The sequence below is a fragment of the Crocodylus porosus genome, unplaced genomic scaffold (assembly GCF_001723895.1).
Source record: "Crocodylus porosus isolate Cpor-Errol unplaced genomic scaffold, CroPor_comp1, whole genome shotgun sequence".
Taxonomy (NCBI): domain Eukaryota; kingdom Metazoa; phylum Chordata; order Crocodylia; family Crocodylidae; genus Crocodylus; species Crocodylus porosus.
In genome coordinates this window covers 20,596,242-20,612,805 of record NW_017728912.1, presented here as the reverse complement: position 1 = coordinate 20,612,805, position 16,564 = coordinate 20,596,242, and the positions used below count along the sequence as shown (strand labels likewise).

At 43.3% G+C, this 16,564-nt stretch overlaps 1 protein-coding gene across 1 annotated transcript in view; it reads left to right on the top strand.

The window, feature by feature from the left end:
• The first annotated feature begins 6,802 nt into the window (after positions 1 to 6,802).
• The window catches only part of OSTC (oligosaccharyltransferase complex non-catalytic subunit), a 14,424-nt gene continuing 4,662 nt past the window's right edge, over positions 6,803 to 16,564 (top strand). Inside the window, exons 1-3 of the mRNA XM_019534124.1 lie at positions 6,803 to 6,998; positions 8,932 to 9,025; positions 11,434 to 11,631. Coding sequence (XP_019389669.1) covers positions 6,860 to 6,998; positions 8,932 to 9,025; positions 11,434 to 11,631 — 431 coding nt within the window. The 5' untranslated portion in view covers positions 6,803 to 6,859. The remainder of the gene's footprint in view (positions 6,999 to 8,931; positions 9,026 to 11,433; positions 11,632 to 16,564) is intronic.

Below are 16,564 nucleotides of genomic sequence, written 5' to 3'. Positions count from 1 at the left end.
GCCTTACAAAAATGGTAAGAATTATCCCCATTTTAAAGATAGTTTTGTTTCCCTACTTTTTAGACATCGGTTCTGTCTACAACAGACTATGACAAAAGGTCAAAAGGAAACACATTCAGCTAAAGGCAGCCACTTTTTTGTTTTTTTTAAAAGCAGAAAAAGGCCTTTATAGATACTTAACTGGAGAAATAAGATTATGTATTTTTTTAATTTAAAAAATGGCTGAAACATCTATTTTGAAGGGGTTCTTTATCTTTTGTGGGTGTTTCTTGATCACTGTGCCTTGGTCACTTTTTCACAGAGAAACAGTTCAATTTTTAATACCACTTGAGTAGCCTGGATAGTAGTGAAGTGAAACTACCTATCAAGGAAATGTTCTTTCCAAAGCTCCAGGGCAATGGGAAACAGTACATAATAAAACTGAATAAACATACTCTGACTTGGAATGCAGAGAAATGGCTGTAATAGGTCTTAGCTTGGGATCTCATGAATATATTACGTTAGTAAACTCAAAAGATATCCTGGGACTGTGGTGTGAGCTAAACTGTCTGAAATGCCAAAGTATTAATATACTAAAATAAACTTGTAAGGTTGAATTTTGTATTCAGTGTTTTGTTGCATTAGTACAAGGTAGCTTTTCAGTGGGCTGGAAAAACTGATTTAAGATTAAAATGGAGAGGGCAGGTGTGTGTTGTAATCTGCCCCATAGGTACTTTCAATTTGGCATAATTCAACAGTCACTATATATATTACAATCTATTAGTCTTCCTTCAGAGCTTTCCAAAGGGAGGGGAAGATGATGTGAGGAATGGAAGTTAATGTTTATAATCCTCCATTTTGTTTTGTGTAACACTTTCCACTTAATCCTAAAATAGCAAGCTAAACAAGCAGGAGGCAAGAGAGAAAAAACAACTAATTACATAAATGACATCTGAATGAACAACAAAAACTAATGAAATTCTAAATTTCACTATGATGGCTCTGCTACTAGCAAAACTAAAAAAGCAGTCATTAGGCAAGTGTCAGGCTTTTTGTTCTTTTTTGGCATTTTCAAAAAGTAAGTCTCAAAGCAGACAGCTACAATTTAAATTTTGAGATGGTATAGAGGTCTGATGGGCTTATTAACTGTCAATGTCTTCAGTTACTGGATTCAATTATTTGGAGAGACAAGGTATTTTTGCTCAGAAAGAAGCCTATTAAACACTAAGCAGTTGACAGTCTTAGGTTTCACTGTTTCAGTTTTGGAGTCAAATGACTGCTGAAAGGGGTCAACCTCCTTTGGGAGGCACTCTACAGATGCATTGGAAGATAGGATGCCAGCCCTGTTCTTAGGGGCTTATCCTCTTATCGATCAGAATTTTGATACTGATTGGCAGGAATATAACAGATTCTAACTTGCGTGTTACTGAATAATGATACTAGTGGAAGTTAGGGGGATGCTGGTTGTGGAAGCATCACGCAACTGACAGATGCTGCTTTCTCACATATCTTTTTGCTTAAAATCCGAGAGGTACAGTCCCAGTAAGGAATCTATTCATTTTCCCTAGAAACTAATGCAAATGCATCTCAAGGGAACAGAGAAATTATTTGCATTGTGTTGCTAATTAAAGGAGTGATAATGAACCAGAAGCAACACTGGTTTCAACATCACAGTTTTAAGTGGGTCTGTTTTCTTAAGCAATTCTCAACTGGTATGCTGCCACCAGGTCCTTCTATGGGTGTCATGGTGCCTGGCCCAGGAAGTAGAGGTAAGTAATAGTTCCTCCCACTCGGCACCCCAGCATCTTGCAAGCAAGCAGTGCCCAAGGTTGCTCCCTGTCCCCCAACACACCCCACAGTCCCAGCAGTGAGCTCTGCCATGCAAGCAGAGTTGGATATGGAGCTGTGGGGCATTTTTCAGCCTGGCTTGTTTCCCAACCTCTCTCTCCTCTGCTCCTGGGACCACAGTGTGGGCACACGGGTGCATGTAGCTCCAGTCACTGGAGGAACAGCTACATAGTGGGGGCTGAGCTTGCTCCTTCAGGTAGAGACCAGGAAAGGATCAGATGCTGGAAAAAGCAAGGCACAAGTGGCATGAAGTCCTGTCCCTGTCACCAACTAGACTGTAACTCAGTGGTTCTCAACCATGTGCCGCTAAATTCCAGAAGATTATGGAGGGGTAGTCTAAGGCTAAAAACCTTAAGAACCACTGCCTTAAACAGTGTTTTGTTGCTTTCCTTCAATTTTTTTTCAAAGAAAAGTCAAATCAAGTGTATCAAGGTCCATTTGACTGATTCTGGACAGAAGTAAGTCAAGCCTCTAAATTTGCTGATGGGTTCCTACATCACACCTTCCTCCAGTGATGCCATCAACTGCCTCTTGATTGATCCCACTGGAAGTTCTTCCTGTTTTCTTCTGTGGCCCTTGTATCATTGTGTTAAGGGAGGGCATTTCATGAATAAGTTTATTCTGCTGAAAAAGGCTAAGCTGCAGTGAGCTGACACACTGCTGGTGGTACTCTACAAATACTACTAATCATAGGCAGGCTGAAGTCTCCTCTTTAACCCCAATGGCACTGTGAGCTTTGTTTCAACATTGGTGGGGCAAGTACCAACTACTACCAAGTGAAATAATTGTTCTATTTCCTTGTCCTCTACAAACACTGCTACCAATTTGATTTTTTCCCCTAATCCAGGCACCTGTCTTCTAAGAGCTGGCATGAATCCAATAGATCTATTTCACATAAGACATGAAAAAGCACTGAGTTACAGTTAGCAGTAAATATTTATATATTGGTATCACCTAGATTGTATTGGGCTAGAGCTGTGCAAACTAAGAAGAGAGATGGAAAACAACTTTAAAAAATTTAGCTCAGGTTAATTGAGTTCTAATTAATTTAGAAGTGGAAGACTGGAGTTTCCTCTCTAGTTCTTTGAAGAAACTTATTCCCCTTCCTTATACAGAAATGTTTTTCAGGATGTGGCTATTATCCAACCCTCCAGTGACTCTTTTGTTGACCTGAATCTACCTTTTCCTTTTATAGTTCTTAGTATTTTCTCTCCCTTTGGGTCTGCATCTTCCTTTTCTGACCAAGTAGCATGACAAACCGCTGGAGCATCATCCAGAATGTTAAAGGTTTTCCATTTTGTCAACATTAAGCTGTAGTGGGTCATAACTACAATTAAAGAACACTCCTGCCACACTGTGGCTGTATCAGTCAGCTACAGGCTAACTGCTACATTTGTCACTATAAAATAATATTTAAGTTTGATCAGTGATTAAACAAAAATACTTTCAAATAGAACAGGATTAAGTGCACGTCTAGGTTTAAAATCTAAGGAGGAATAAATAAAAATGAATACTAAAAAGGAAAACATGTTGGGAGAAAAACAGGCAGAAATTGGAAACAAAACAAGTGAGATGTTGGCTATACTAGGACATGGGTTCATACAGATCCATCAAAAAGGCTTCAGCTAAAAAGACTGGAAGCTACTTACATACATATATGGAGATGTTATCATCTAGTTAAACTGACGATAGATGGATTTAATTCTAAATACTATGGAGCCAGAAGTTTCTGTAGTCTTTTGAGTAGTTTTATATGTGGTTTTGTTCTACATTATTTGCAACGCACAACAATGCTTTGCATTATTTCTTTTTAATTTTCTGGACTATATTACTGATATCAGTTTCATTTGGCTGTGCTAAAACAAGTTACACTGCATTTATCAGAACAGATGATAAACAATAATTTGAGTGTAATAAGAATTTGTTGCTACATGATGTGTGATGGGGGCCATCTCCAGGGCCCGCCCACCATGCTTTGATGCATTAGAAGTGGATGAAAAGCTATGGGAGGCTGCCCATTTAATGCTCTGATGGCATAATACACTGCTCCAACCTTCCTTCTGTGTCCCATGCCTCGCAGATGGTATCCAAAAATCACTTCCACTATAACTCCCCTGGCTCCATTGCTGGGGCACACTCTGCCTTTGGCCCAAACTTGGCAACAGGTGTCCTTAGACATCCCCCTCACTGGGGCCTCTGGGCTTTATGCCCCTTGGGCCTCAGGTGCCTGTTGACATGGTTAGATCTCACTCTCAGCCTATGGCCCACTCAGGCCTCAGGTGACTGTCAACATATCTGGACCCTTGGCCCTGTGCTTTTCTGTCAGGGTATGCTCCCCTAGCCTTTCCCCTCTCCACAGGGTCACCCACAAGGCAGTGGGGGCTGAGGGTTTCCAGCACCCCATAGTTTTAGGTGTGGTATTTTCTGGACACTGCCTTGCCCCCAGGCAGTCCCACCACACCATCCAACCCCAGAAGGGTAGTTTTAGGTCATTCCCCAGGACCACCACAGGCCTATCTGCCCTTGTCTTTCATTCCCTCATTTGGCTCCTACAAGTTCTCCCTGAGCTATGCACTCCTGGGCACTCTGTTGCAGCCTCCATCTCATCGCACATCCTCAGTCACTGACCCCATCTCTCTCAGGCCCCTTGTAGGATGTCTCCCATTTGGAGGTTGGGCTTCAGCCTCCATCATACCAGTATGTTGGCCAGCTGACCACCTAGCCTCTCTTTGGCAGCAATGTCTCCCCCATTGAAGGGACCTTCAGCCTCTTTTAGGCTCTGGCCCCACCTCCAAGCTGGTCAGGGTGCCAATAGCTCTCCACAGCCCTGGCCTGCCCATCATGGTGGGCTTGTCTTTTAGGCTTTCAGCCCTAGCCCCCTTGCTTTGACCAGTCAAGATTCCCTGGCATCAGCATAGCAGTAGCTGACCTCCCTACTCAGCAGAAGTCCCCCCATACATCTCATACCAGGCTTGCCTAGAGCCCCCAGGATCTTACACCATGCAGCCCATGACTCCATTGGGCTCATCTGAGCTCTGGCCCAAGTCATCACTAGTTCTATTCAATGGCTAGTCTAGGCTTCTCAGTAGGGCCACATTCTCTAAGCCCATCCCCTTCCTAGGTTAGCTTAGCTCTTGCTTAGGCCCATAGCCATTTCCTCAGGGCTTAGGATCCCCGTGGGTCCCTAGGAATCTCCTCCATCTCCATAGCTCCAACCCTGACTTGACATACATGCCTAAGAACAGAAGAGCTCCAGCTGGACAGTATTACTTCAGCAGCAACACCCCTCCAGCAACTACTACAGGTCTCCTCAGGGCCTGCTCTTATGCTGAGGCTGCTCAGCCCTGCTCCAATCAGGTGGCCTCCTGGCTGTCATATGATAGGCTCTGCAGTCACCTGCAGGCTGCCTTGCAGTCTGCTTCAGCCCTTAAAGTGGCAAGCACCCAAAAGGTACTCCACCATAGGTCTAATTCTAGCTCTAGCAGATTCTCTTTTACTGTTATTTTGGCCAAAGCTGAATAACTTGTGACAATTATTAAATACACAGAAGAAAAATCTTTTCATTCTACATTGTATTGTTTTTGATAATACTCAACCAGGGGGCCACAGGATCCTTTCAAGAGTGATGTGGGGTGCCACGCAATATTAGCAGTGTTAGGTGGGCAAACATGATTCACAAGATAACCTAGTGAGTTCAAACAGGAACCCACAGTGTTAAAGAAAGGGCAGTTTGGGTAGATGTAATATCTTTTATAATACCAACTGAGTAGCTGAAACAAAGTTCTCTGCAAGTTTTTGGGCACAAACACTCTTCTTCAGGCACAGAGAGACTCTGCTGGTGTTCTCAGATCTCCAAGGTAGGCAAGAAGCTAAAATGGTGTGACAGTGAAAATCTAAATAGGTGGAAGTTTGGAAAACAATGGATAAAGAAGGGAGGGGAGAGGAGGAACAAGAGGGGTAAGCATGGGAGACTGCTGTAGTACTGAGTTCTTCATGGCAGAAAAGAGGCAGTCTGTGAAAATGTAAATAGGTGAAAGTTAGGAAGACAATGGGTAGAGAAGGAAGGGAGGGGTGAAGGGTGATGGGGGGATGTGTAAATGTTAAGTTCAGGCAGGTACCTGGTGAATCAGATGTCAGGCAGGTTATAATGTATGGTAACAGCTACAACCAACAACCCTACTACAGTGTTAAAAACATTCTGACCTGGTGTGGTCTTTGAGTCCTTTGCAACAGAAAGAATCGCTGTTATTTTTCTGTAATCAAAAAACAAGTGAAAACTAAGAGATGGCCTTCTCTGAGGGAGGCCAAATAAGGTTGAGAAGCACTCATCTAGACCAGTGGTGCTCGGAGCTTTGGCCCCTGGGTGAGGTGAATGGTATAGGGCCGGTCCATGGGCTGGACTGAGACCCGTACTGCTCACACACACACTAGCAGGCGTGCATCTGTTACGTGTAGCCCCTGCTCTATGTGTCTCCAGGCTGTATGTGCCTGTGTGACCATTGCCAGACTGCACGTGTGTGTGTTCATCTGTCCCCAGGCTGTGCGCACGTGTGGGCCAGGCTGTGTGCAGGTGTCCATTCCTCCCCAGGCTGTGTGTGTGTGTATGTCCATCTGTCCCCAGGCTGTACGTGCATGTGTGCCCGTCCCGGGGGGGGGGTGTCTGCCCGTCCATTCCTAGGCTGTGTGTGCATGTAGATGCCTAGACTGAGTGCCTATGCCCATCCCCAGACTACGTACGTGTCCGTGCGTCCATCTATCCTACGTGGTATGTGTACGTCCGTTCCCAGCTAATATAGGGAGAGTGCGAGCAGCAGACCCCGCCTCGCACCACGCCTGCGCACAGAGAACTGCCCCGCCCCGTGGGCGTGGTATCTATAGGCCGACCCCGCCCCAGATCCGCCAGCGCGGCAACGTCAGTAACAGCTGAGACCGCCTGGTACCCGGGCAGCTCCTCCCGCCAGCTTCCGCTTCCGCCTTCGTGTCGGAGGCGGGACGGCGGGTCAGTCAGGGCTCGGAGCTGACTGCCGGCATCATGGAGACCCTGTACCGGGTGCCGTTTGCGGTGCTCGAGTGCCCCAACGTCAAGCTGAAGCGGCCGAGCTGGGTGCACATGCCCTCGGCCATGACAGTGTACGCCCTGGTGGTGGTGTCCTACTTCCTCATCACCGGAGGTAACAGTCGGGGATGGGGTGGGGAGCACTCCTGGGTCACGTGACCGGCCCGCGGCCGTTGCTCCCAGTGCCCAGTGAATGGGCGGCTCGCGGAGAGGCCGTGGCCACCGGGAAGCTGCTACGTGTCGCTTCCATCCGCTCGCTGCCGGTTGCAGCCCCTTGCCTCTGCCCCCATCTCCGGTGCCGGATGCAAAGCAGAGATTCTCAACTGGGGGTGAGGGAGCTGTTACACGTTGCTTTTTCCCATTGGCTGTCAATCTGCTGGCCCCACCCCCTGCACCCAGTGATGCTGTCCCTCGTGCAGGGTGCAGAGCGGTGATTTTCAGCTGGGGGAAAAGGGGAGCTTTGAAAAGTGCAGGCCTCTCCTGTTCTGCAGGGGGGCGGTGGGCCCATGGTGCCCAGAAGCTGGCTGCCTCCCTGGTTAAGCAGCAGGCATCAGGGCAGGTTACTTGGAGCATGAGGCTGCTTATGGATGTGGAAAAAGCAAAACCAGTGCTTTTTTTTCAGCTCAGTCCCCCCAGCAGGGACACCTATCATGGCAGCAGGCTTGCCAGGCCATGAAAGGGAACCTGTTTGGGAATATTTTAACAACAAGAATGCACTTTTTATAGAAAATGATGATTAAATTGAGGCTTCCTGAGCAGTGATTTAAATCATGATTTAAATCAAATCCACTCTGTAAGCAAGTGGGGAGTCTCCACGTTTTTAATTTACATGATAAGTTTTTAGACTTAAGTCAGTGGCATGGCAGATTTTGAGCCTTCTCAGGATGTTTTCAAATGGCTGCATTTTAGAGAGGTGTTGCAAAGAGTTCCCAAGCAGAAAACTTATGTGTGTTGGAGTCTCATCGACCAAAACTAGGCTTTTAGAAACATAAATAGTATCCAAGTTAATGAATGTAAATGTAACTGTGTAAGAAAACAAGGTTAATGGTCTTAATGCAAGATAAAGAGTATTGAAATCTTGGAGTAGGTAACTAGGTCAGTCTGGAGCATTGTGTGTGTACTGCATTTAAGTGGATATTCTAGGGCCTGAAAAGGATTGCAACTCCACTTTAAACACTGATCGTTACCTACGGGAGTACCCTGCAGCTTTTTACGCCTTGTTAAAACTTGAGGTTCCAATTACACTTTGACTCTTTGGCAGGGGGAGGGTCTGCAAAAAAAAAAAAAAAATTGGGCTGCCTGTCACAATGCACTAATAAAATTGGAGGACCCCCCCCAAGTTATGTTTTTCAAATCTTACAGGGAGGCTTATGGGGGGCTTAGCCCCTCCTGAGCTCCCCCATAGTTAGACGCTACCTTCCTTATTCCTCAGAGCACCGTACACATCTAACAGCAACCTTGAAATTAGGACCAAGTCAGTTCATGACTGCTTCAGAAACCTTGAAACTAGTGGGTTTCACCAATTATTCAATGGGTTTCACCAATTATTCAATATAGTTGACAGTAAGACCAAAGAGTTTCTATCCACTTAAGTATTTTCTGCTCTCAGTAGATAAATAACCAGTGTTTGTTTATTATGTATCCAGCAGGCAAAAAAAATGGGACTGCTGTCCTCTTATGCAGTTAGTTGAATTATGGGCTTATCTGAGATGTATATAGTGGAATTGCTATATAATATGCTGTATGTATATAACACAAGTACATTTTAAATTTCCCTCTTCTCAGTACTAAAGCAAAAATGAGATTTCTGTTGAGTAGTCATTCATTGGGACCTAAGGATGTACTTTATTAAAGTGATCAATCATGTTGATTTGAAAATACCTACTTAATAGCTTTCATTTTAATTTTAAATAAATTTAAAATTATGTTTGTATTGAATTGTTTATGCTGGTGATGGAAAGAAACCCTTTTGAACATTAGGAATAGCTTATGCTTGCTAACTTGCTCCACAATTCAAAACTAACATGGAACATTGTTTTTCTTTATAGGAATAATCTACGATGTGATTGTAGAACCTCCGAGTGTTGGATCTATGACAGATGAACATGGGCATCAGAGACCAGTGGCCTTCTTGGCATATAGGTACAAATTATTCTTTGCCTTAAAAGATTTTTTTTTGATTTTTCTGCCCCTGCATATGCAAGTGAAACCTAGCACTCTTATGGTGCTATCTGACTTTTAAGTTCTGTATGGATCCAAGGGTCAAGCTGTGCATCTGACTATAAGAATGGGGTCTTGATTTCCAAGTGATCTGTTTAAACATGCTGTGAACATTTAGTCTTGGCAGAATTCAATCTTATTTTTGTTCCTTTTAATAGATAATATTTCCAGGTATTTTTGTCAACATTCATTCTTTGCACTATAAAGGGGAAGGTTTGCTATTAGTTTTAATTTTTTTCCCCTTATGATTTGACATCAAGATTGACAATAGGATGATGGGTGTATGTGTATGTATACATAACCGCTATTTCATAGCTATATTGTCTTTAAGTGTTTGTCAGGTGAGTGAGTAGAAGTGAATTGTAGGACACTGGTTATGTGCATTGTTTCATTAGTATATTTGTATTAATTATGCTGTATTAAGGTTAGTTACTGCAGAAAATGTCCGTTTACACAATTAGCCAGAAATGAGTCCATAAAGACTATTAAGTTAATAGAATAATCTTGGAATGTTTAATCATTTGAAGACAGTGGTGCCCAACCCTTCTGCCCTGCAGGTCAGATGGGCAGTGCTAAGTCTGGCTGCAAGTCAGATCCGGCAAGTAGACATGATCTAGCCAACAGAGGGGCCCCATCCCGCTACAGGGTAGCGTGGCCTAACTAATTCAGGGAGGCAAAGGCAACCCCAATTCCGACAGGGAAGGGAGAGCAGTCCAGCCCTGGTCTGGATGCCACGTGGGTGGTGAAGTACCTTCTATCTGCATGCATGAAGTGGGCAGGGGTAAGCCTGGCCCTGATTCTACTGCACTGCAATGGCTTAGGCAGGGCTGGACCTGACTGCACAGAGTTTTCCCTACTTTCCACTTGCCAATTTTTTCAACCTGTGGGGATCCCTGCAACCCTGAGGTCATGGTTTCACGGGCCTGAGGTCGAGCACCACTGTTCTAGGAAATTGTATGAGTCAGTCTCAGAGGCAAAAAAGTAGAATCCAGTTTACCCATAAGGCAAAACTTGCATGCAGTACTTGTGAACTCAAGGTATTGTGATATGTTTTGAGAAATAAGTCCTTCCTTATCTTACAAGCTACTTTTTGCATGAGTGCAAGAAGTCACTTGTAGTTACAGGACTGAAGCTAATTTTTGTTTGTTTTTTTTAATTCCGTGTAAAACTGTCTGCTCTTCAGAATGAGTTCACATATCTCCTTGCTTAAAATCTAAATTTCTAATACTGATTCAGCTAATTTAATCAGAAGTTACTTGAGAATATTAAGGAGTAAGCCTATAGAATCTTGGATAGTGGCTGCTGCTCTTAGATGCTGTAGTAGATGCTTAATGTATTTTCATTAGAACTACTACACTATTTAAAAAAAAAAAGCTAAACATTTTAAAGGAATTGACTTAAAAATACTTTCTATATCTTGGTGTTCTTGTTCAGTCTTGGCATAGTTCCAATATACTGATGTAGCTTAAACAAAGCCGTGTAGTATTTCCCCTTTGCATTTGTTTGGGACCATTGCAACACAAGTGAGTTGAGGAACTCCAAAAGCAAGAATACTTCAGTAAAAATTTATTTGGGGCAATAGATAAAATCACAGACCACTTCCTTTTATGGTCTGCTAACATGTAGAATATTTTGCTTCTGTTGTATATTACAAAGAATATTTTAGTATTACAGGTGGGAACACAGAGACAAAGAAGAAGGGTTAAGGAGCTTATTCAAAACCATAGCTAAGGAGCAGAGTTAAGAATTCAGTCAAGAATACTTGACTCCTAGTCCTGTGCCCAACCCACCTGGTAGAGCTTTAAGTAATGTGTGTGGGGGGCGGGAGGGGTTTGTTTGTTTGTTTGCTTGTTTGTTTTTAATTTTGTCACTTGCACTTCAGTATCCCTTCTAAACATCTGAATGGGAAACAAATTTGAAAGCTCAACAACCTAGCAGTTCTGGTTCCCTATTTATATTTTTGTTTACTTAAAACCTTGGTATCTTTATTCTTAAATTAACTTTAAAATTCTCATGTGTTAAGTATTATTTTATTTAGAGCTCACTTTTGTACATCACCATATATTATGCATGCTCCTTGCCAGAATTAAACTTTTGATCTGACACCTCCTAAACAACTTGTCTGTGAGCAAAATTACGTTTTAATCCATTGCTACAATTGACTTTGTCAAGAAGCAGAAGACAATTCACGCTGAAGCTACTAGTATGCAGGCATCAACTGCCTTGAACTTTTTGTAAATTGAAGTACTGTATGTAAGTTTTGAAACTGAAGTGGTATCTTTAGTTCTGGTGTCCTAATGAAACCCCTCTTGCTCCTTTTTTTTTTGTAGAGTAAATGGACAGTATATTATGGAAGGGCTTGCATCCAGCTTTCTCTTCACGATGGGCGGTTTAGGATTCATAATTCTGGACCGATCCAATGCACCAAATATCCCCAAACTCAATAGATTTCTGTTGCTTTTTATTGGATTTGTCAGTGTGCTACTGAGCTTCTTCATGGCCAGAGTGTTCATGCGGATGAAACTGCCGTAAGTTTAGAGCGCTTCATTTTTCCCCTCCCTGTTAATTCACATGCAGTTTTGTAAACTTAAACTGATGTAGGCTACACTTTGAAGCTAAATTGTGAAAGTGTTTTAACTAAAAATGAATGTGAACAGGCCCCCTTTATTGAGGTGGGATGCAACATGATTCTAAAATGTTGCAGTGGAGAGAGAAGATTGATGGACTCCATTATTTTAATTGTAAGCTTTGACTTACTCTGGGTTGGTTAGATTCTGAGGAAAGATTGTACAGTCTAGGAACATAGGCTTGGAAGGGGCCTTCTTCTGGGCCGTGAATTCTGGTTTCTTGTAGAAGATTGTAGGAAAAGTACCATGCCCCCATCCTTCAGAGGAAAACAGAAATCCCTACAGACTGTGTATTTTGGTTTTAGAGAGGAAATTCCTCTCTGCATCAATCTGTATGTCCTTAGTAGAAGAGTAAGACCCTCTAACTAGGAGTCTCTGGGTTTCCCAAATGCTGTCAGAAGTATTAATGCAAAAAACCCCAACAAAACAACCCCCCCCCCCCAACCAAACAGAAAAAACGAAACACTGGAGCTGGGTGGGGCAGCCATTGGCAGGGCTGGGAGAGTGGACAGGGAATAGGGCCTGTTTTAATTTGGAGATTCGGCCTATTCGGCAGTGACTGAATCTCCTAATTGGATTTTGCTGAATTGATTCAGGACAGTGATTGGAATTACCAAATCGAATCGCTGTCCCCTGAATCGGCTGAATTCGAAGCAAATACAAGCCTGCTTCCTAGATTTCATAGACATTAGGTTGTAAGGGACCTTGGAAGTTCATTGAGTCTAGCCACCTGCCCGAGGGGCAGGAAGTCAGCTGGGGTCATAGGATCCCAGCAAGATAAGCATCTAAATTTCTCTTGAAGGCATTTGGTGTAGGTGCTTGAACCACCTCCCATGGCAGGCTATTCCAGACCTTGGGGCTTCTTCCTTATGTCCAGCCTGAAATGGTCTTGCAGGAGTTTATAACCGTTCAACCTTGTCATCCCTTGGGGTGTTCTTGTGAACAATCGTTTCACCCAGATCCTGGTGAATACCCCTGATAAACTTACAGGTGGCCATCAGATCGCCCCTGAGCCTGTGCTTTTCAAGGCTAAAGAGTCCCATAGCTCTCAGGCTGTCATCATAAGGTCTGTTTTCCTGACCTCTGATCATGCGTGTGGCTCTCTTCTCTGAACTCTCTCAAGCTTCTCCACATCCTTTTTGAATTGTGGAGGCCAAAACTGGCTGCAGTACTCCAGCTGCGGCCTCATCAAGGCCAAGTGCAGTGGGAGAATGACATCCCGGGATTTGCTTGAGAAGCATCTATGGATGCAAGCCAGCATTTTGCTCGCTTAATATACCATTCCAGTCAAATGTTTGTCTAACCTGCTCTTAAAATTTCCCAAGATGAAGAGTCAGCAACCTTTCTAGGTAATCTGTTTCAATGCATAACCACCCTCATAGTTAGAAAATTCTTTCTTATATCCAATTTAACTGTTCTTAGCTGTAATTTTAGAGCTGTTATTTTCTTGTCTTGTTCCTGGCAGCCACAGAGAATAGTTTGCCAGCATTCTCCATACCCCTTCCCCCCATCCCCTTTTCTTTTTTTTTTTTTTAAACTACCCTTCAGGTATTTGAAGACTATTATCAAACCTTCCCCCTCCCCCCCTTCAGTACTCTTTTTCCAGATCTAAATAATCCTAGTTCTTTCAACCTTTTTGCCTAAATCATGTTTCTTCAACTTCTTATCATTTTTATTGCTCTCTGCTGGACTCTGGTCCACATCTTTCTTCAAGTGCGGTGCCTAGCACTTGGCACAGTAATTCAGGAAAGGTCTGGCCAGTTCTGAATAGTGGAAGTATCACTTTCCTCGACTTGCCAGTGACACTTCTGTTAAGTCAATAGCATACTAGTTTGTTTTGGGATCCACTGTGGCCCTTTCCCCCTTTTTTTGCAATACTGAAGCCTACCCAAGTATTTCCCAGTCTCTATTTGTGTATGTGGTTGTTCAGTCCAAAGTACAGGACTTTGCTCTTATCCCCATTGAATTTCATTTGATTCACTTTGGAACATTTTTTCCAGATCATGTATTCTAATACTGTCCTCCAGAGTATCTACAACTTCACAAAATTTGGTGTCTTCTGCAGATTTACTATCTGTACACTCCTTTCCATTCTCCAGATCATGGATGAAGATATTAAACTGTACCAAACCCAAGACAGACTTCTGAGGATTGCTACTTAATACCACTTCCCAATTTGACATTTAGTCATTTAATGACTATTCTGAATATGGTGATCCTACTAGTTGTGTCTGCCTTACAGTAGTTTCTTCTAGACTGTAGTCCCCAAACTTATCCTGTGGTATCTAACCTCATTTGCAATGACTAAAGTTTTAAAAAAACACATTAAACTTATCATCATCTATTATTAAGGAACTTACAATCTCCTTGAGCCTCCTCTTACTTGTAAAATGCTGCTGCTTTTTTGATTATGTCCCTTGCTAGCTGCATCTCCTTTTGTGCCTTGGCTTTCCTAACTTCTCCCTGCATGCCTGTGCAATGCTCTCATGCTGATCTCTAATAATATGGCCAAGATTGTTGCATTTATAAGATTTTTTTCTTTCAGGTTTCTCTTTCACTAGAGCGGTTTTTTTTCAGCTAACCTGATCTTTTGTTGCACTTCATATCCATTCTTCACACTGGGAGAGCCCACGCTTGTACCCTTCATGTGGTGTACATAAGGTACAGTCAGCTCTCCTAGACTGTCTTTCAACCTTGCCTCATGTGGGATCCTGCCCATGATTTCCATGAATGTGTTAGTTAGCCCTTCTGATATCCAGTGTCTCTCTTGCTACCATTTCTTCTCCCTTCCTTTCCTTAGTATCTTATTTCACTGTTTTAAGTTACCTTCTATCTTCACATCTTTATCTAATACCTTCCTATTTGTAAGCAGCAAATTGTTGAGTTTCTTTACCATCTGTACCAAAAGGTTATCCCCATCACCCTTCAAGAACTTACCAAACTGCCTGTGCACTGCTCTGTTACCTTGGCTACAAGTGTCATGGTCATTTAAAGTCCCCTATCAGCACCAGGTCCTGTAATCTGGATATTTCAAATAATAGTTTGAAAAACAACCTTGTCCGCCACCTGCCTGACAAGGTGGCCTCCTGCTTTCGTGGTCAGTGACAGATATCCACTGTGATATGCCCCTTGTTCTGACACAGTAAGAAGCAGGGGATAGGCCTGTTGAGTCTCCAAGTTGAGAGAAAAAGAGAAAACAAGGATTATGTCAAAAAGCAGCACTACCTTCTACCTGCTTGGCCTCCTTGAACCAAGTTATGCTCATTCATGGTAACATTTTAGTCATGCCAAGTTATTCCATCAAGTCTGTTACTGCAGCTATAGCACTACATACTGGTGTGATCATATCAGGACTTCAGTTCTTACTGCTTGTTCCCCATGCTTCTCTCACTGATATGTAAGAGTTAGACCAGGGGTTTTCAACCTTTTTTAACAAGTGTAGCTGTTCTGTCTCAAAGTTTCAGCTCATGTACCCCTTTTATATTTTTTTGTTTGTTTTTAATGTTACCAGTTATCTTCCTGAGTGCTGCCCCAACCCCAGCTCTCAGTGACAGCCCATCCTCAACCTGCACACAGATCCAGGGTCACATGTTGCCCCCTCCCCCCCCGGGCCTCCTGGGGTGCCTGTAGTGGTGGGAGCTGCCACACCCCACGTCCCCTGGACAAGCAACTAGCAGCTCCATCTTATGCCCTGCCCCACTCTCTCCCTCACCACAGGGCCCTTCCCTCACAACAGACTTAGCAGCTGGACCTGGCTACTCATCACACAGGCAGCCCGGAGTGCAGCCTGGCAGCGTGCTGCACTGCAGCTGTGCGCATGCACGGGGCATTTATCAGCCGCATTATCAGCTACACCAGCCAAAAAAAGCCGACGGCCAATACTTGTTCATTTGTTCTGCATATCCACTATGACCTTTTTAAGTACTCCTAGGGGTACACATACTCCTGGTTGACAACCACTGTCTTAAACAACTAAATTATTGTTGTGCTGACTTTCTTCTAAGAATACTTTGCACCTAGTTTAAACCTTTCCACACTGTTAGTGATTCTATATATAGTGTTCCTCTTTTCCCATTTTGCTCAGTGGACCTTGTCTCTGCTAAGAGGCCTTGGAATGCCACTCCATATTCAAGGCAGTCCAAGCCCTGCTGGGTAACACTAGCTATAGAGCTACACGTTAATATCAGGAGTGCATCTGCTCCTGCCTGGGCTTTTACCCTTGACTAGAAGGATCAGTGAGAACATATAACCTCTGTCCCTTTCACCTTTGTGCCCACAGTCCTATACTCACTTTTGATCAGCTCAGCATCATCTGTAGCAAAATTGTTGTGCCTGCATAGATGAGCAGCATGGGGCCAGCCATCAGAGGTTTAGCTGATCTTGGCAGCCTTTTATAAGATCTCAGACTTGGGGCTTCTGGTATGTGTAGGCCTCCTGAGATAACAAGTCTGCCTGCCAGGGGATGCTTCTTTTTCCTACAACAGAGTTGCCAACCGCTATCATGCGTCATAACAGTAATGATGGGGTTGTCTTGGAAAACTGTCCAGCAGCCAAAAAAATAAAATATTATATGAGGAAAGTAGCCTAACCTTTTGTTCTTGGAAATATTTAACATGAAAATAGGAAAAAATATTATATCCTACCTTACGTAAAATATTTTTTCATGGAAATGTCCATGTAATCCAAGGATTAAGAAACTGAAAAGACCTGGAAAATTCTCAAGATTATTTGGTAGGTGATAAGCAGGGATCCAGGTTTTCCCTGATTTTTAAAAAATTTCAGATTCTCTCCTAACCACCCCCCCAATCCGTGAGTAAACTTAAAGGTTCTCCAC